Source organism: Pleurodeles waltl, chromosome 7, assembly GCF_031143425.1.
Source record: "Pleurodeles waltl isolate 20211129_DDA chromosome 7, aPleWal1.hap1.20221129, whole genome shotgun sequence".
In the NCBI taxonomy this organism is placed as follows: Eukaryota; Metazoa; Chordata; class Amphibia; order Caudata; family Salamandridae; genus Pleurodeles; species Pleurodeles waltl.
In genome coordinates, this window is record NC_090446.1 from 448,329,737 (window position 1) to 448,351,044 (window position 21,308).

Consider the following 21,308-nt stretch of genomic DNA (forward strand, 5'->3'; position numbering starts at 1 on the left):
CTAGTATAAATATCTAGTGTGTTACTTACCTCCTATTGGAGGGTTGCCTCTTGTACGTTTCGATAATTGTGTTATTAAAATAAAGTACCTTTATTTTTGTAACAGCCAGTGTTTTCTTTCATGTATTTAAGTGCTGTGTGACTATAGTGGTATTCCATGAGCTTTGCTTGTCTCCTAGATAAGCCTTGGCTGCACATCTACAGCTAGAGAGCCTGGCTTCTAGACACGGTCTACACTAAACTAATAGGGGATACCTGGACCTGCTATAAGGTGTAAGTACCTTAGGGCCCCACCACACACCAGGCCAGCTTCCAACATGGGTGCAGGATCAGGTTGATGGGGACGAAGAAGACCAGCTGTGCAGCACAGGAGATGAAGAGGAGTTCCTGAAGTGATGCAGTCAGTGTCCCACGTCATCTGTCGGGTTGCAGTTGGTCAGTGGTGCTTGAGAACCACCAACAAGCCTTGGCAAATGTAAAGAAAGAAGACGAGTTGCAAGGCTGAAGAGGCCAGCAAGGCTCAAGAGACTCGACCCAAGGAGGGGAGTCCGTGGTGACCCTCAGCAGTAAGGAGAGTCACGCGAAGAGGCAACCCACTGGCAGCAGGCATAGCAGTCACAGTGAGGCCCACTCAGCACACCTGAAGATGAGTTCCACATCGCTGGAGCAGTAGAGAAGAGACTGTACCTGGCATGGAAGAAGTGCTGGGGGCCGGGACTACACAAAGACTGAAAATCCCTTGGAGGGGGAGCAAGCAAGCCTTGGTAGCTGCAAGAGTCGCAGTGCACAGGGGTACCATCCTGCAAGGAGAAGCAAAGGCTTACTGTAGGAAGTTGGCTCTGTATGTGCTATTTCAAAGTAAGGAATAGCATGCACAGAGTCCAAGGGTTCCCCTTAGAGGTAAGATAGTGGCAAAAAGAGATAATACTAATGCTCTATTTTGCAGTAGTGTGGTCGAGCAGTAGGCTTATCAAAGGAGTAGTGTTAAGCATTTGTTGTACATACACACAGGCAATAAATGAGGAACACACACTCAGAGACAAATCTAGGCCAATAGGTTTTGTTATAGAAAAATATATTTTCTTAGCTTATTTTAAGAACCACAGGTTCAAATTCTACATGTAATATCTCATTTGAAAGGTATTGCAGGTAAGTACTTTAGGAACTTTGAATAATTACAGTAGCATATATACACTTTTCACATAAAACACAAATAGCTGTTTTAAAAGTGGACACATGCAATTTTCACAGTTCCTGGGGGAGGTAAAGTATTGTTAGTTTTAGCAGGTAAGTAAACCACCTACGAGGTTAAGATTGGGGTCCAAGGTAGCCCACCGTTGGGGGTTCAGAGCAACCCCAAAGTCACCACACCAGCAGCTCAGGGCCGGTCAGGTGCAGAGTTCAAAGTGGTGCCCAAAACGCATAGGCTTCAATGGAGAGAAGGGGGTGCCCCGGTTCTAGTCTGCCAGCAGGTAAGTACCCGCGTCTTCGGAGGGCAGACCAGGGGGGTTTTGTAGGGCACCGGGGGGGACACAAGTCCACACAGAAAGTACACCCTTAGCAGCGCGGGGCCGGCCGGGTGCAGTGTGTAAACACGCGTCGGATTTTCAATAGTTTCCTATGAGAGACCAAGGGGTCTCTTCAGCGATGCAGGCAGGCAAGGGGGGGGCTCCTCGGGGTAGCCACCACCTGGACAAGGGAGAGGGCCTCCTGGGGGTCACTCCTGCCCTGGAGTTCCGATCCTTCAGGTGCTGGGGGCTGCGGTGCAGGGTCTTTTCCAGGCGTCGGGAAATTAGAGTTCAGGCAGTCGCGGTCAGGTGGAGCCTCGGGATTCCCTCTGCAGGCATCGCTGTGGGGGCTCAGGGGGGACAACTTTGGTTACTCACGGTCTTGGAGTCGCCGGAGGGTCCTCCCTGAGGTGTTGGTTCTCCACCAGTCGAGTCGGGGTCGCCGGGTGCAGTGTTGCAAGTCTCACGCTTCTTGCGGGGAGTTGCAGGGGTCTTTAAATCTGCTCCTTTGAAACAAAGTTGCAGTCTTTTTGGAGCAGGGTCGCTGTCCTCGGGAGTTTCTTGTCTTTCTTGAAGCAGGGCAGTCCTCTGAGGATTCAGAGGTCGCTGGTCCTTTGGAAAGCGTCGCTGGAGGAGGTTTCTTTGGAAGGCAGGAGACAGGCCGGTAGGACTGGGGCCAAAGCAGTTGGTGTCTTCTGTTCTTCTTCTGCAGGGGTTTTTCAGCTCAGCAGTCCTCTTCTTCTTGTAGTTTCAGGAATCTAAATTCTTAGGTTCAGGGGAGCCCTTAAATACTAAATTTAAGGGCGTGTTTAGGTCTGGGGGATTAGTAGCCAATGGCTACTAGCCCGGAGGGTGGGAACACCCTCTTTGTGCCTCCTCCCAAGGGGAGGGGGTCACATTCCTATCCCTATTGGGGGAATCCTCCATCTGCAAGATGGAGGATTTCTAAAAGTCAGAGTCACCTCAGCTCAGGACACCTTAGGGGCTGTCCTGACTGGCCAGTGACTCCTCCTTGTTTTTCTCATTATCTCCTCCTGGACTTGCCGCCAAAAGTGGGGGCTGTGTCCAGGAGGCGGGCATCTCCACTAGCTGGAGTGCCCTGGGGCATTGTAACACGAAGCTTGAGCCTTTGAAGCTCACTGCTAGGTGTTTCAGTTCCTGCAGGGGGGAGGTGTGAAGCACCTCCACCCAGAGCAGGCTTTGTTTCTGTCCTCAGAGAGCACAAAGGCTCTCACCGCATGGGGTCAGAAACTCGTCTCTCAGCAGCAGGCTGGCAGAGACCAGTCAGTCCTGCACTGAACAATTGGGTAAAATACAGGGGGTATCTCTAAGATGCCCTCTGTGTGCATTTTTTAATAAATCCAACACTGGCATCAGTGTGGATTTATTATTCTGAGAAGTTTGATACTAAACTTCCCAGTATTCAGTGAATCCATTATAGAGCTGTGGAGTTCGTTTTTGACAGACTCCCAGACCATATATTCTTATGGCTACCCTGCACTTACAATGTCTAAGGTTTTGCTTAGACAATGTAGGGGCATAGTGCTCATGCACATATGCCCTCACCTGTGGTATAGTGCACCCTGCCTTAGGGCTGTAAGGCCTACTAGAGGGGTGACTTACCTATGCCACAGGCAGTGTGAGGTTGGCATGGCACCCTGAGGGGAGTGCCATTTCGACTTAGTCATTTCCTCCCCACCAGCACACACAAGCTGGCAAGCAGTGTGTCTGTGCTGAGTGAGGGGTCCCTAGGGTGACATAAGACATGCTGCAGCCCTTAGAGACCTTCCCTGGCATCAGGGCCCTTGGTACCAGGGGTACCAGTTACAAGGGACTTCCCTAGGTGCCAGGGTGGTGCCAATTGTGGAAACAATGGTACATTTTAGGTGAAAGAACACTGGTGCTGGGGCCTGGTTAGCAGGGTCCCAGTACACTTCTCAGTCAAGTCAGCATCAGTATCAGGCAAAAAGTGGGGGGTAACTGCAACAGGGAGCCATTTCTTTACACTTACCGTCTGCAAAGTTGGACAGCAGGCAGAGAGGACCAAGGGGACCACTCCAGACTACCACCTGTGCTGTAGGATTCACACAGTTCCAGAGGAGAGCAGACCCACGCAGCCGGAAATGTTGCAGTTGCTCAACAGAGGGTGCTAAAGGATTTGCCGTTTGGGGAAACAAATTGTACAGTTTTGCAGTAAAGAACACCGGCACTGGGGACCTGGTTGTCAACGCCCTAATGCACTGCTGTCAAAGTTGCATCAAAAAGTGGTGGTGGTTTAGGGGGTGGGAGAGTGGAAGTACTGCAACAAAAACCTAGTTCACTACAAATCTCTTGAAGTGCACAGGCAGGGGAAGGACACTGGCTACAAGTAGCTTTAGTTGGTCTGTGCTTCATGTCATGGACTAACACAGGAATCAAAACGAAGAGGAGGGAAGTGCCAGAGACGAGACGACCAATGACTGACCTTGAAAGCAACCAATAGTTATATAACGGTTGGCCTCTAAATCCTTTCAGGGGGTTTATAATAAGAGAAATAGCCTTGCAGACAGCACATGCAATGTCCAGGCTCAACCTAAAAAAGGAGCAACCCTAGCATTCCTGGCAAACGTGCCCATCAGTGACATCTGTATGGTTGCAACATGGTCATACACATATAAACACACATACACTACTGTGTGGACATCATGATAAACAAGGAAACACAGGTAGGACATAGTACTTCTACATCTGTTCCTAAACTCAACCACATTTCAAGTTGACCACCACAAGAGGCAAATACTAATAATAAATTCATAAATAGAATGTGAATCTAGAAAAGGATTTATGCTGCAAAACTAAATGATTATTTACCAGTAGGGGAACGCCTCCCCGGAAATGTGAGATAAACAGGAGAGGTCAACATCTAGAGAATGGAAGGTTCCAATTACTAATTCGCTAAGGGGGTAAAAAGAATCTGAAAACTGGTACTATGCACAAGAACGTCCATAGCACACAGGAGATGGACTTTCCATCAAATGTTGGACGATGATGCCCTAAGGTAAAAGGGGGAGGGAGGAGGAAGATAGAAGAAACAATTTCGGACTCATCCACTAGATGGCTGATTAGATGCGCACCATATGAATCCAGAAAACTCTTCAAGCATCAAAAGGACTCCTAGTGGTAAGTAACCATTTTGTTATTGCATCTCCTGTAACATACTAATTGTAAGAAAAAAATACTTAAGACACAAAACAAAATGGTTCTCCCAAAGTGTAATTATGGGAAAGGAGGAAGACTAGTTCAGTCAAACTTCAGAACCAGAATGTGGGTTCATAAAAAGAGGCCCTAGGAAAATAAAATTTCAGGTAAGGAAAAAAGGGACAATGACGTTAAACCCAAGGTCAGTGGTAGGGTGAATTTAAAAGGACATAGTGTAGCATGACGGTGAGGAACAGGTCCTGCAATGGAAGCAGCAACTCAATCACAATGGAATATTTATCCTACAGTGCAACACGTGAATTAACGTCTTGCACCTGGAAAATTGGGCCTAAACATATATCAGACGTTTGAGATTATATCCGTGGGCAACTTAATGGTAGATTACAAGGGCATTCAGGGTAAATGGATTTACTGTTTAAAAGATCTGTGTGCAGGTCGGTCAACAGCAGGCTCCTTTACCTAGATTCCAGATTTAATTAGGAGCCAGCACTGTTCGATTGTTCTTTGTAGGAAGCTGGCCTGGTGTGTGGTGGGTGCCTATGGTACTTTCACCTTATACCAGGTCCAGGTATTCCCTCTTAGTGAAGTGTAGGCAGTGTCTAGAAGCCAGGCTCTCTAGAGGTAGCTGTGGATGAGCAGCCAAGGCTTATCTAGGAGACATGCAAAGCTCATGCAATACCACTGTAGTCACACAGCACTTACACACATGAAAGAAAACACTCAGTTGTACAAAAATAGGTACTTTATTTTTGGAACACATCACCACAAAATACTACATAAGGTGACCCACCCTTAGGAGGTAAGTAATACACTAGTAATCAGAAATAGGTATTGGAAAGGTTAGAAAACAGTGCAAATAGCAATAACCAATTGTGACCCTGGGGGGAGCACAAACCCTATACTGAAAAAGAGGAATGCGAACAAGGTACCCCCCCACCTAGGTAAGTAAAATGTGTAGAGGGGAGCTGGGAGTACTAGAAAACCCCAGAGGTAAGTAACGCAGTACCCCCAGCGACCGGGAATGCAGGAGTAAAACACTGGATTTTCCCCAAACCAGCCAAAAGGAGATAAAGAGGACAGCCAGCAAGTCAGCAAGAAAACCAGCTGTGGATTCCTAAAGAAAGACCAAGTCCGAGAGTCAGAGGAGTACGAGCTACTACTCACCCACCTGTGGATGAAGGAGTTGGTTGACGGTGAGGAAGAACATGTCAGCACTGCAGCCCCAGAGCCGGAGAAGGGTTCCTGCTGGATGCAGATGAGGCCTCACGCTGGAAGGAAGATTGCAGATAGGTGTTGGTGCAGGAATTCCACCAACAAGCCTTGGCAAAGGCAAACTCGCGGTTAGAAGAAAAGAGGTGCTGCCGGGGACCATCAAGGCCCAGGAGGACTCAACCCAGAAGGGGAAGCCACAGGGGAACCTCAGCAGCGCACAGAATCCACAGAGGCAGAGGAAGCATCCATAGGAGTCCCAGAAGAAGCCCACACAGCACTACAAAACAGGATCCTACACCGCAGGAGAACCATGCAGGAGGCTGTGCTTTGCAGGATGGAGGGCTGGAGCTACACATCGCCTGAAGATTCCTTGGAGGAGATACAAAAAAGCCTTAGCAGCTGCAAGAGACACAGTGCCCGGGGGTACTGTCCTGCGTAAAAAGGCAAAGGTTTCCATCCGCCTAAGTTTGACAGCTGGCAGAAAGGACCAAGAGGACTACTCCGGACCACCCCCCGTGATGCAGGATCCATGCAGCTCAGCAGAGGAGATGGGATGAACACAGCCGGTCGTCACTTGTTGTAGGTGCCTGCAGTTGCAGGGAAGTGACTCCTTCACTCCAAGGGAGATTCCTCCTTCTTCTTGTCCAGGCTGAAGAGTTGCAGTCTTCTGAGGATTAACAGCGAGGAAAATGTTGCAAAGCTGGCAGGAGCCCTGGAAACAATGTTGTTGAAGAGTCCTTTCCTCTTGGAAGGAGCTTTTCGGGTCCATGAGGTTCCAGTCACAGTTCCTGAGGCCAGAAGTCGAAGCAGTGGTTGCAGAGGAGTCCTACTGGAATCTTGCAAACCGAATCCCAGGACCCACCCCTGAGAGAGACCCTAAATAGCTCTAAAGGGGAGATAGGTGCCTACCTGGTTAGGTGACCAATCAGAGGGGGCTCTGATGTCACCTGCCTGGCCTGGTCACTCATAACCTCCCAGAGTTCCTTGCCAACCTTGGCATCAAGATGGCAGAACCCAGGGACCCTTTGGAGGAGCTCTAAGCACTATCCCTGCTAATTGTGGGAAGAAAACGGACACAAAATGGGGGTAACCGTGCCAAGAAAGACTGTACTTTCCTACATTCCTACATAAGTGGGTGGGAGCCACATCTCTGCAAAAACCAAACTATTCCCCACTGCAGAAAGCTGTACATCCATTACCTTCAGAATCTTCTTCATTCTTCTCCTCATCTTCATCGGCAGACTCTTCTGGATTCTTGAAGAAACAATAAATAAAAAAATAAACCAGACTGGAGGGAATTCAAAAACTGGCAAAGTACAATAAAATGGATAATGTGCAACAATATCTACAAAAAAGCTAAGAAATTCACTTGATTGCAAAAGCAGCAGCACCTCCCCTATTTGGAAACAGTGATAACATCTTACATTTATGGTGATGTAATCCAAGCTAGCAGCCAGCACTTAGCTATTCAATTTTCTGGCTTTTCATTTGTCGTCCCATACTGAAAAAAGTACTTATGAGTTTCCAGCTGTACACCTCGTGTTTATCCTGCACGGCCAGGCCTAAAACCTCCCAGCACAACCAGACGATTATGAGCAGTAATCAATACCTCACAGTGCCCTGCGTCTTTCACCTCACCTGTTTATAAGCAGAGATCTGTGTTTCAAAGTCCCTGTTGTACTTCCGGATTTTCTGACGCAGGGTGCTCAGGGCCTTCGCATTGTTTTTGTTCATCTTTTTCTTACCTTCCTTATCCTCCCAGATCTGCAAAAAGTAAATAAATTGTAGTAGACAAAACAAGATTTCACAATTGCATTCACAATAGTGGTAGACAAGGGATGAATGCGGAGTAGGAGGGATTAACTTAAGAACAATCTGGAGAAATCATGGCAGATTGTTTCAGGGTTAAGAACAAAGCAAAAAGGAGAAGACTGAAGCAAATGTTAATATGGAACCTATGCTCAGATGACAGAGGATGTAACAGCCTCCACACACGTTATTGAAATCTTTTAAGGCAGTGGTTCCCAACCTGTGGGCCGGGGACCCCTGGGGGTCCGCGAAGCCTCATCGGGGGGTCCGCGGCTGCTTAAAAAATATAATAATATTAGGTCCCAGCTATCAGTATTGACTCAGTGGGGGGTCCCCCGCTTCCAATAATGATTCAGTGGGGGTCCCCGGGCTCCAGTGTTGATAAAATGGGGGTCCACAGAAGTGAAAAGGTTGGGAACCACTGTTTTAAGGTGTACCCCCTACTCAGTGGCCTTGCTGGAAGAACAGGTAAGCAAACTTGTCAAATACAATTTAAATAATGGTGCCTTGCTTTAAAAAAAAAAAAAAAAAAAAAAAAAAAAAAAAAAAAATGCACGTCATTCATATACAAGCATGAAAAACACCATGAAGAACATTTCATCAACTGCAAACCACAACAGGTTCTTAGCATACTTCATCAATGTGATCTCACAACGTTCTAAAGGTAGGTTTAGTTATTCTTCTGCAGGGCGGAGACAATCTCCCAGGTAGTTTGTCACTTCCCCTAGACTGCACATCTTGGTGAACCCAGTTTCCTTCCTTCATTGACCAAATACAATACTACCGTTTCCATGAAGCCACTTAAAAAAGGTCCTCCATGTTCTCTTCAACCATCTTGAGAAAACCTGCGGTCTTCCACCAGTGAGTCTAGAGGCTGACCTCATCTGAGATCTTTTGCCAGCCCTGCTAGCTCACAGATAATCAAAGACCGGGGTTCTCAACATTTTGACTTCTGTGGACACCTTCATCATTACTGGAACCTGAGGACCACCCCCCCCCCCTTCCACACTGAATCATTACTGGAATCAGCCCCCCCCCCTCCACACGTCACTACTGAATGTTGGGCACCCTGGCCTACACACTGTGGATGATTTGAACCACAAAGCAACACACACAAAATACAGAAACAAGCATTCAAACACATACATTTTATTTAATTTGCAAAGATGTAAAAATAAAAAAAAAAATAAAAAAAAATTAATAGGAAGGTACAAGTTTTTCTAAATTCAACCGAAGTCACACGTTGTCCATTCTATATTCTGTCTGATGTACCTGTACTGCTCACACAAATCCATCTAAGGATACCAATTTATTTTTTAACCTCAAATTTCAAATTCCTTGACATTTAAAGTACATTTAAAAATGTTCAATGTACATTTAACCACTTTATTTATATACACTTTATTATTCTGCTCATATTACATTTTCTAGGCAGTCCCAGCCCCAGCCCCCCCCAGGAGGGTTCATGGACCCCCCCAGGGTCCCCAGTCCACTGGTTGGGAACTACTGATCTAAGAGAACTTAATCATCACTCACCTCATTGAGGTAGTCCTCCAGATCTGCTAAGAGCCGGATATAGAATTTAGGGACCCCCTCCTTGTCCACAATAGTTTTGGCTTTGGAGTATGCCTTGCCCAGCAACTCAAATTCTTCCAAGCACTTGGTGACATCCTTGATCTTCATAGCATTGCGGATTGTCTTGATCAGGTTAGAAAGCTCATCAAACCTGTTTTGAAAGGAGATGAACAAACAGGCAAGGATTCAAGATACTTCCTAGAGCCCAACATCATATAATAATCAAATACAACCAGAGATGGCAACTAGCACTTGACACTATGGACACAAAGCATTCCAGAGATTGTAACTAGAACACAACAAGGACACAAAGACCACTACAGATGGTAAATGGCATGTCATTGGAAAAAGAATGCTTACTAGCAAAAATAATCAGGACATAAACAATGGGGGTCTACACCCTACCAGAGATTCTAGCTAACCTCATCCCTGAGGACTAAATCTCTAATATAGATTAAACTAATTCATCCCACTGGAGACCTAAACTCTACCAGAGACAGTAAGTTGCACATCCAACAATAACCAAAACCCTATGATGGATGGTAATTGGCACATCCCTCCTTGGCCAAGTTGCACCATAGATAGTAACCAGAACTCTTTAAGCAGGTGTCAAACACCTTAAAAGAACAGGATCTGTCACTCAGGGGCCCCAGCCCTGCTAAGACAGGTAACCAGCATGGGTTAATTCTTGGACAATGAAACTTACTTTACTCCAAAAACATCAAACAAGCTATCTAGAACTGAAATTAAGTTTTAAAAACGTATTTAACTGAAACAGAATTTTATTTGTACCCCACATGACACATGCACCCCTGATGCTCCAAAGCTATAATTCCTCCTCTCCATTTTCCCCCTCCATCTCATCTCAGTTTGTTGTGGATGTGTGAGTGGGGATCTCTATGTTTTGTTTCCTCTGCCTAACAGGTAGTCTCAGAACTGGTATGGTAGACTGCATATAAAGAAAGATCAGACAAAGGCTCCTTACAAAGAGCACAAACACCTCTACACACAGCTCTCACCTCTTGTCCTTAGCACTGCGCACAACTCTCTTGGTATCCTCCTCATCATCGCTGAGCAGGACAGGCCTGGAGACAAACAAGCGGGGGGTAAGGAGTTAAAGAGAAACAAAGGATAAAACAAAGTAAGTAGATCGACTTGGGAGAAAAACAAAGCGATAAACATATTAACCAACATTTCACCCTTTCATCCGCACATAGGTATTTTGGGATTTTCCCCTTTGATAGACCAAGCACTTTCCATTGGTGAACTTGTTAGTTCATGACAAGTGTGTTACATTAACAATAGAAACAAGTCTTTAGATTATCCCTGTTGGCATATTTCTGGAACAGGCATTTTTTTGGTCAGTATATTTTACCAGCTAAGACATAGGGTGGATGGGGGATTTACCTCACCCCATGAATATGGTGGACACGTCTTCCAGAGCATTTCAACCTATGCACATATTGCTTTAGTAGAAGGAGATGTGTACATAAAATGGGTTCTGCAATTTGCATGCAACAATGAAATGCCTAGTCAATGCGTGGCATAAAACACCTTCTCACAGCAGGGGTTTGTGTTTTCTCCTACATATCACCATACTGTACCTAGAGCAAGGCAAGAGTGCCAACTGCCATTTGCATAAGTAGTTCAACTTTAGTAACAGCAAGAGAATTACACAGGACAACTGGTTATGTAACTTTCATTAAGGCCAAAAAATGGAGAGCCTTGTCATAATAATGAGAAACTGGACTCAAAACAATAAAAGCTTGACTGCTCACTTTTTACATTTGAGTTGCACTAATAAGTTACATGAAGCAAAAAGACAGTTAACATTCTAGGATTGGGAGTGTGAGGTGCAGCAAATGTCAAACAAAAGTTAAATATATCGCTCAACTGCAATAGACAATATTTCCCGTTAGAAATACTCAACAGCAGACATTATGCAAAATAACTACTGGACCACCAAACAGTGGCAAGTAGCTTAATATTCCATCAAGCCAGTCAATACACACCAGAACAAAAGGATAAGCCCTCGCAAAAACAGTGTAATGGGCTCATGTAAATATCAGTTTTGTGCACTGAGCTTACTAGTATAGCACCTTTGATTAGTAGTATAGTGCTAAGATTGAAGTTCCTTTGGTATTGGTACTAGTTTAGTAGAACTTGAATGTAATGAGCACAATACTATGTTCTAGTCACTAAACCATATCCATTTTCTCATATAAACATAATTATTAAGTATTAGATGTTATGTACAGAAAAGAGCTAGCTTGCCAGATTTTATTTGTATAGCAGGCAACTGTCACAGTTGTGGTAATGTGGAAGTACCAGTCCAAAGATGTTACATATGAGCTTGGATGTGGTATGGATAGATTTGTCTGACACTTGGTCTGGGGGTGATGCAGATTTCAACAATGCATCGGTTTGTTTATAAGGTAGGTGAGATGTTAGTGAATAATGCTGTGTGAAGCGTAATAAAACTTCTGTGAATTAGTGAGCCCCTACATGGAAGGTGTACTGTCCTGTTCTTTCCATCAATATCTGGTGTCTCGCTGGTTGACTGAGAATAAGCGAGACAGGTTTTAATTGCTTTCCAGAAAGAAAAAAGGACTATGCACATCCCTAATCTGGATGAAGAGAGCGTTCCAATGTTTGCCAGCCTTGACTTAGAATAAAGTGTCTTAAAGTCAGGTTTTGTTGAAGTGTGACAGAGTTGCAGGAGTTTGCTTGACTGAAGTCTCCATCTGGGGTGTGATGGGTTTAAATATTTTGCTAAAGGCACATTGGTCCTTTTCTATGCAGTGTTTAGTGCATTATGCTTTTTGACTGAAAGGTCACAAGGGCTGCAGTAATGTTATCCTTGGGTTTTAAGTGTAGGGGTAGCCCAGATTCTGGGCTCAGTGCTCACTGACATTTATCTAGGAGGAATATATAGGCTCTTTGATAATCCAGGAGACAGCAAAAGTGCAGTTATGGTTTAAAACTTTCAGGCGCGGATGATGAAACTCCTCCTGACATGATTGAAGAGTTCCTTGTAGGGTTAATCTTGGCCCGCATCTCTCCTGAAGAGGCGCAAGACTTAGATGAAAATCTCATACTGGAGGAGCTTAGAGCTGCACTCTGGGATCCGAGCAGAGCCAAGGCTCCAGGGGGTCATGGTTTTCCCAGGCTTATTCAGATGTTTTGGGGGAAAGGTTAGTGAAGGTTCTCTTGGAGGTGCAGGCGCTGGTTATCCTATCTCCTACAATGGGCGAGTGAGTCCTGCATCTCATGCTGAAATCTAGCGGAGATCCTGAGAATCCTGCATCCTATAGACAGCTCACCATGATTAATTCTGATGTCATAATCCTTTGAAAGGTATCGGTAAAGCAGCCACAGGGAGTCATACAGGGTTAAATCCACAATGACCAGTGCAGGTTTATGCCCTCCTGTAGCACAGCCCTCAATCAGATGTCTCACTTATATTATCCACAAGACTGCTAAGTCAGAGCAGGAGATGGTTATTGTGTCGCTCAAAACTGAGAAGACATTTGACACAGCTGGATGGAACTAACTAAAGTCAATTGTTATTCCAATTTTTAAAAAGGGCGACAGATCTCTTCCCTGTAACTATAGACCTTTTAGCCTAATTGACTGTGTCCAAAAAGTCTTCTGCCATTGCCTCCTTGGGAAGATCGAAGAATGGATAACCGACCACGATATCCTTAGCCCCCTCCAAGCCGGTTTCCGAAAGAAGATTTCCACCATTGATCAAGCCCTCAGATTCCTATTATTATATTGGAAAACAGTGTTCATTGGTAAAGGCAGCCTTTATGTAGCTTTTGTGGACCTCAAATCCGCTTTTGACCTAGTACCTCACAACAAACTCTGGGTCACTCTCTCTCGGATGGGAATCCCGGAGCACATTCTTGCCATTTTGATACGACTCCATGAGGACAACTACTCACAAGTCAGGTGGGGCAACAAGGGACAACTAACTGATAGAATCCACGTTTCCCGGGGTGTGCGGCAAGGTTGCGTACTTGCTCCGACCCTCTTTTCCCTGTATATCAATGAAATTGTCCCCTCCCTCCTGAGACTGCAGGCTGACGCACCTTCACTTGGCACACAAAAAATCCCAGTCTTACTCTTTGCCGATGACACTCTTTTGATATCCAAGACCCCCAGTGGTCTAAGGAAACTCCTTGCGTGCTTCGAGCATTTCTGCTCATCTCAGGGTCTCGAAATCAACGCCTCGAAAACAAAATTAAGGACTCTTACTCCCCACAGATCCTTCAAAGGGAAATTTTCTTTAGAGGGCTCCTCACTTGAGAAGGTGGCCATTTTCAGCTACCTGGGCATAACATTCACTGACAACATGTCCTGGAAGCCACACATAGGAAAACAAGCCCTAAAATTAAGACAAACAACTGGGGCTCTACTAAAAAATGTCCACCTCTCACACACAAAACCAATTCGCCCAGTATTACAGTTATACGAAGCCCAAGCCGTTTCCTCAGCGCTCTACGGGGCTGAACTTTGGGGCTACACCAAAACCCAAGACCTAACCACCGCTGAAAACAACTTCCTAAGAAACCTTGTGTCCCTCCCGCTAAGCACCCCACTGTTCCCTCTTGTCAAGGATCTCGGCATCAAACGCATTGGTCACAAAGCCCGCCTGCGACCTCTGCTGTACTGGCGGCGCCTCTGGACCACCACGGAGCTTGACATCTTCACTGAAGCTCTACCGGTCATCCTAAAAGCCGACCACTCTCACAGAATCCCCTGGCTACGATCTATCAAGGATCTACTATACTCACTCGGGCTCGATGATCTCTGGAACTCACCAGCCACGTCAGTCTTTCCCTCGAAAAGCGAACTAAGGAAACTATACTGGCAAATGGCCAACCACGAAGACACAAGGGCTACACTCCACACTACATTATCTTGTGACTTTGTCAACCTAAAAGAGTCATGCAAGAACGAAACTTTTTGGGACCTAATCACGGCCCCAATGGACAGGAAACTGTACTTCCAGCTCCGCATTGGAACACTCCCATTAAGACTTTTCACCAGCAGCTGGTCACAAAATGAATCCACCGCATGCCCTGCTTGCAAAGCCCCCGTGGAGAAACTCCCTCACCCCCTTTTTGCATGCCCCGCGTATACCGCCCCCGTAGGAAATGGCTGGCCCCGGCATGCAGACTACTGGGAGTACGCTGCTCTGCGCTAGCCCTGCGAATCCTTAGATCAGACACCAGACCAACGCTAGTGATCGCTATCGCCAAATTCCTCGGAGCCAGTTGGCTTATCAGAGGGAAAACTCTTCTGGACAAAGACTCCAAATAAGACTGTCCCAACATCCTGCACAGCGCATTTAATTTCATTTCATTTTATCTCATTTTATTCCATTTTTATCTCACTCCTTTAATTTTCTCTTATCTTTTACTCCCTTTTATCATTATATTTACCTGCAATTTTATTATGTGTATTTATTTGTATTTATTACTGCTCGCGCTTTTTTGGCTCTTGTAGCCGCAATAAAGCTTCTTTGAATTGAATTGAACTAAAGTCAATGCTCAGGGTGATGGTAATCGGACTGCATTTTCAGGGATGGGTAAAGCTACTCTCTGGGAGCCCTATAGCGCATATTAAGGTGGTGGGGTAGCGGGGGGAGGAGTTGTCCGGTTCCAGGGCAGTAGAGAGGGGCACTCATCTGGGATATGGCGGAGGTAGGTCTAGCCTTCCCAGATACACACTTACTATTGCACAGTACACTTGCAACAAACAGCCTAATGGCTGACAAATACTGACAATTGGGAGAAACTGTTCCTGCGTGGCATGACTTGCAATGATACAGTGCCATGCATTTTAATGAGAGGGGGACATGCAGACGTCACAGTACCATATCCAGCCCATCACACTGCACAGGTGTGGGAGTCGGTTGTGAAGAAAGTACTGCGCAGAGCCCCCTTTGACAGGGAATTAAACATCTAGGATCTCAAACCCGTTAGATCTATTAACAGTGATGTGTCTATGGCACAGTGGAGGGAGGAGGGATGCCCTCTGGCTGGGGATCTTTACCCAGCAAGTGGGGAGGCAGTCAATGTAGTTGGGGGTCCTCATTTTTCAAGAGGCCCAATACACTTTCAAGGTGGGAAGGGGTGACTTTCTGCAGATCGCCAAACTAGGGAATACTGCATACAAGATACCTCATCTCCTTACTTTGCACAGCAATCCGCACAGACCTGGTGAAAGATGTATACAAAGCAAAAATGGCATGGGAGCGAGGCCTAAGGGAAATTATCGAAGATGCATGCTGGGAATATGCAGGTGATCTAGTTAAAAGGATGTCCTGCAACAATCTGTTCAAATTGCTCCATTTAAATTTTTTACATTGCACATCTGTCACCTGCCTGGCTTAATTGCATAGAACACTCCAGGTCACAGAATTGCACACACTGAGGGGTGGAGGAGGCCTCATTCCTACATTTGGCATGGCAGAGTGCAGGACTTTGGAAAGTGGTGGTGCCCCACAGAGGAGACAGTAGGGATTGAGGTGCTGTTGATGCCAGGGGCATGCCTTTTGGGTATGGTACAAAAATCAAGGGGACTCAAAATCTACTATAAACTCCGACAACTGGCACTTTTACTTGCCAAGCGAAGTATTGCTACAGAATGGATGGGAACACAGATCCCCAGTGTAAAGAAATGGCTCTGTGTTGCAGTTACCCCCCACTTTGTGCCTGATACTGATGCTGACTTGACTGAGAAGTGTGCTGGGACCCTGCTAACCAGGCCCCAGCACCAGTGTTCTTTCACCTAAAATGTACCATTGTCTCCACAATTGGCACAACCCTGGCACCCAGGTAAGTCCCTTGTAACTGGTACCCCTGGTACCAAGGGCCCTGATGCCAGGGAAGGTCTCTAAGGGCTGCAGCATGTCTTATGCCACCCTAGGGACCCCTCACTCAGCACAGACACACTGCTTGCCAGCTTGTGTGTGCTGGTGGGGAGAAAATGACTAAGTCGACATGGCACTCCCCTCAGGGTGCCATGCCAACCTCACACTGCCTATGGCATAGGTAAGTCACCCCTCTAGCAGGCCTTACAGCCCTAAGGCAGGGTGCACTATACCACAGGTGAGGGCATAGGTGCATGAGCACTATGCCCCTACAGTGTCTAAGCAAAACCTTAGACATTGTAAGTGCAGGGTAGCCATAAGAGTATATGGTCTGGGACTCTGTCAAAAACGAACTCCACAGCTCCATAATGGCTACACTGAATACTGGTAAGTTTGGTATCAAACTTCTCAGAATAATAAACCCACACTGATGCCAGTGTTGGATTTATTACAAAATGCACACAGAGGGCATCTTAGAGATGCCCCCTGTATTTTACCCAATTGTTCAGTGCAGGACTGACTGGTCTCTGCCAGCCTGCTGCTGAGAGACGAGTTTCTGACCCCATGCGGTGAGAGCCTTTGTGCTCTCTGAGGACAGAAACAAAGCCTGCTCTGGGTTGAGGTGCTTCACACCTCCCCCCTGCAGGAACTGTAACACCTAGCAGTGAGCTTCAAAGGCTCAAGCTTCGTGTTACAATGCCCCAGGGCACTCCAGCTAGTGGAGATGCCCGCCCCCTGGACACAGCCCCCACTTTTGGCGGCAAGTCCAGGAGAGATAATGAGAAAAACAAGGAGGAGTCACTGGCCAGTCAGGACAGCCCCTAAGGTGTCCTGAGCGGAAGTGACTCTAACTTTTAGAAATCCTCCATCTTGCAGATGGAGGATTCCCCCAATAGGGATAGGAATGTGCCCCCCTCCCCTTGGGAGGAGGCACAAAGAGGGTGTACCATTGGCTACTAACCCCCCCAGACCTAAACATGCCCTTAAATTTAGTATTTAAGGGCTCCCCTGAACCTAAGAATGTAGATTCCTGCAACTTACGAAGAAGAGGACTGCTGAGCTGAAAAACCCCTGCAGAGATGACGGAGACACCAACTGCTTTGGCCCCAGCCCTACCGGCCTGTTTCCCTCCTTCAGAAGAAAACTGCTCCAGCGACGCTTTCCCCAGGACCAGCGACCTCTGAATCCTCAGAGGACTGCCCTGCTTCCAAGAGACCAAGAAACTCCAGAGAACAGCGGCCCTGTTCAACAAAGACTGCAACTTTGTATCCAGAGGAGCAGATTTAAAGACCCCTGCAATCCCCGCAAGAAGCGTGAGACTTGCAACACTGCACCCGGCGACCCCGACTCGACTGGTGGAGAAACAACATGTCAGGGAGGACCCTCCGGCGACTCCGAGACTGTGAGTAACCAAAGCTGTCCCCCCCGAGGCTCCCCCTGACCGCGACTGCCTGACTCTAAAATCCCGACGGCTGGAAAAGACCCTGCACCCGCAGCCCCCAGCACCTGAAGGATCGGAACTTCAGTGCAGGAGTGACCCCCCAGGAGGCCCTCTCCCTTGCCCAGGTGGTGGCTACCCCTTGCCTGCCTGCACCGCTGAAGAGACCCCTTGGTCTCCCATTGAATCCTATTGCGAACCCGACGAGTGTTTGCACACTGCACCCGGCTGCCCCCGCGCTGCTGAGGGTGTACTTTCTTTGTGGACTTGTGTCCCCCCCGGTGCCCTACAAAACCCCCCTGGTCTGCCCTCCGAAGACGCGGGTACTTACCTGCTGGCAGACTGGAACCCGCTTCTCCATTGAAGCCTATGTGTTTTGGGCACCACTTTGAACTCTGCACCTGACCAGCCCTGAGCTGCTGGTGTGGTGACTTTGGGGTTGCTCTGAACCCCCAACGGTGGGCTACCTTGGACCCCAATTTGAACCCCGTAGGTGGTTTACTTACCTGCAAGAACTAACAATACTTTACCTCCCCCAGGAATTGTGAAAATTGCACTAAGTGTCCACTTTTGAAATAGCTATATGTGTTTTATGTAAAAAGTATATATTCTATTGTGATTATTCAAAGTTCCTAAAGTACTTACCTGCAATACCTTTCAAATTAGATTTTACATGTAGAATTTGAACCTGTGGTTCTTAAAATAAACTAAGAAAATATATTTTTCTATAACAAAACCTATTGGCCTGGATTTGTCTCTGAGTGTGTGTTCCTCATTTATTGCCTGTGGGTATGTACAACAAATGCTTAACACTACTCCTTTGATAAGCCTACTGCTCGACCACACTACCACAAAATAGAGCATTAGTATTATCTCTTTTAGTAAAAATATCTTACCTCTAAGGGGAACCCTTGGACTCTGTGCATACTATTCCTTACTTTGAAATAGTGCATACGGAGCCAACTTCCTACGCCCAGTGAAGCACTGTGGGGTAAAGATGTGTTTGTATTTGGGTGGAGGGGGGGGATGTAGCAGAGCAGCAACACGAGACTCTCGTACAGTTAAGGTCACAGATGATTTGGTAACTTGGGGGCCAATGATACCTTTCACGAGTTGGAAATGGATACAGACTAGGACAAATATGGAGATGTGAACTGATATAACATATGCATAAATAGGTGAAATGACCTGTTAGGTCAGATAAAAAACGATTGTTGGTGGTTGTAATTTACATGTAGACCTGGCACGTGATGTGACCTGCACTGTAACAGTTTTGCTACTTTCTGTGGTGAGGTGAAGGGGATAATTGGACACTCGCACTCCAGACAATGTACCAGTTGATGTAACTGTTTTTTATTTTTTGCATTTGAGAAAACAAATACAGGTATTTTAAATTAAAAAATTTTTTTTTAAAACAACAAACAAACTTTCGCGGAAAGGTGGCCAGGCACAGCAGGAATATCAGTCTTATTATAAGCATCTTGTTGAGACTTAATACAGCACCTATTATTTCAAATTATTTCGTGTAGGCTGATTGAGATATTTTGCAGTGTTGGCTGAGGCGCATGCTTGTCCCAAGTCTGTGGGATCTGGAATCTCTAGTGTCCCTGGCGAACCATGTACCATGCCAACCTGGATGAAATAATTTCATTCAATTCTTGAACGGCTGGCTATATGTCACAAATATTGAGGTCACAAATACCAACTTTCAAAAACTGACTACTGCTGAAGTGTGTACATTTAGGGAAATAAACACCTACTATTCCTAAATACACATCTACATGCCTTAAAGACATACATGTTGTCAATGTTTTGCAGATGTGGAGTAAATAGGTGCAAATCTATGCTGCAGTCAATATTTTTGTAGGCAGATATGCGACCTCCATATTGTAACAAGCTGTCACAAACTCAGTGACATCATATAACTGAGGCTGGCACCAAGCTTGGTAGCCATGAACATGTGGATGGCAAATCAATACTGATTAAAATTATATTGTCATGGTAAGTATATAGGTAAGTATAGAGTAACTATTCTTACCTCCTTTACTAGTATCTATATATAATAATTACCTTAACAATAAAGTGGTGATCGATATATATTATTAGTACTATTTTCTACTGAACATGTCTTGTTTTCAAGTGAAAGGAAAAAACAGCTAGCCCCACAACTTTCTTCTGTGGAAACTGAAAGAGGACTGTCAAGTACAGCTATCGGGCTCTCTATACAAACAAGCATTGGAAAGAACTAATTCGTTAACTCCAGATACCTAGCACAAGCATTACATAAGTGATTTCAGCAAAGTACCTACTCTCTTAATTCACTCTATAGTTAATTAAGTTTGTACTGTTCAATATGGCAGCAGCAAGTATGTCCCAACTCCCACCCTTTCTGAACGAAGGAGAACCAATTCTGCCTCGGAAACAGTGGACTAAACTGAATCATATTTAATTGCAAAGGGGGAGAAAAATTCACACCATAAAGGAAACAGCATATCCTACTACATAATTTGGGAATAGAAATAAGAACAGTTTATAAAAATATAACGCAAACTGAGGAGGATGGAGAGGAGGAGGAAGAAGACTAAACGGATGTTTATCAGGCTACTTTTAACAAACCACAAGATCATTTTGGAAAAAGAATAAATGTGGTCCTAGAAAGGCACACATTTTTCATGAGGGTGCAGGGCAAACATGAAAAAGTAACAGCTTATATTGCTGCGTTGAGAGGATTATCCAACACGTGTGAGTTTGACTAACATATTCTTTAATTAGTGATCAATTGGTCAGATGTACCAACAATCCTAAGGTACAGGAGAAACTACTCACACAGAACTCAAATTTGAAACCATCTATTGATGTGGCAGTAGGGCTAGAACACACAGCAGAGTGTATGAAAAGATGAGTGAATTCTGACAAACATGCATCATTTCCTACTGAAGTGAATGTAGTAAAGAAACTGTTAAGTCCGACCTCATAAAGCTGATGACCTTGATAAACAAAATACCAACAAAAATGATGATTTTTACAATCAACCAGCTATGAATGAGAAAAAAAAAGTGTTTTTGTTGTGGTAACATAGGTCATCTCGCAAACTACATACACTACCAAGCCAGAACCTCCATATGCAGAAAATGTGGAAAGAAAAGGACACTTTGCCAGGGTGTGTAGGAACTTGTATAACAAACAGGTGCATATGGTAGAATCTAACACTCCAGAGGAAGTTAAGTTTGTGTTCCAAGTATCCGATGAGAACAAATGTGAAGTTTCCGTCATGTGAAATTTTATTAGACACTGAACCAGTAACCGTATTTGTAGATTCAAGTTCTCCATACACCTTAAATTTGATGCAATGTTTCCCAATAACAAATATTTACTAGAACCACCAGACATTAAACCTGATGGTACAATGGAGATGCCATACCGCTGGAGGGTAAGGTCAAAATGAGAATCTGTTTCAAAGATAGGAGCACAGTAGGGGATGTATACATCACCAAAAAGGGGTCAAATCTTCTGGGATGGAAGCATCAAAAAGATTTGGGCATAAAATAAGACCCCAATAGTCCCAATCCTGTCCTTGTAGTAAACCCTTCAATGTGTGGGGAGGAGGGTTGCACTGAATTCCCTGAATATTCTCAGATAAATTAAGATTATAAAAAAATTACCAACATCACATTTAACTTAAAGTA

General features: G+C 45.4%; 1 protein-coding gene across 1 annotated transcript in view; it reads right to left on the bottom strand.

Annotated features, from left to right (window-relative positions):
- Window positions 1-21,308, bottom strand: part of LOC138304166 (eukaryotic translation initiation factor 3 subunit C-like) — a 349,228-nt gene that overhangs the window by 287,296 nt on the left and 40,624 nt on the right. The window contains exons 3-6 of the mRNA XM_069243993.1: window positions 10,321-10,386; window positions 9,263-9,452; window positions 7,556-7,681; window positions 7,117-7,171 (exon numbers count right to left, since the gene is read on the bottom strand). Coding sequence (XP_069100094.1) covers window positions 7,117-7,171; window positions 7,556-7,681; window positions 9,263-9,452; window positions 10,321-10,386 — 437 coding nt within the window. The remainder of the gene's footprint in view (window positions 1-7,116; window positions 7,172-7,555; window positions 7,682-9,262; window positions 9,453-10,320; window positions 10,387-21,308) is intronic.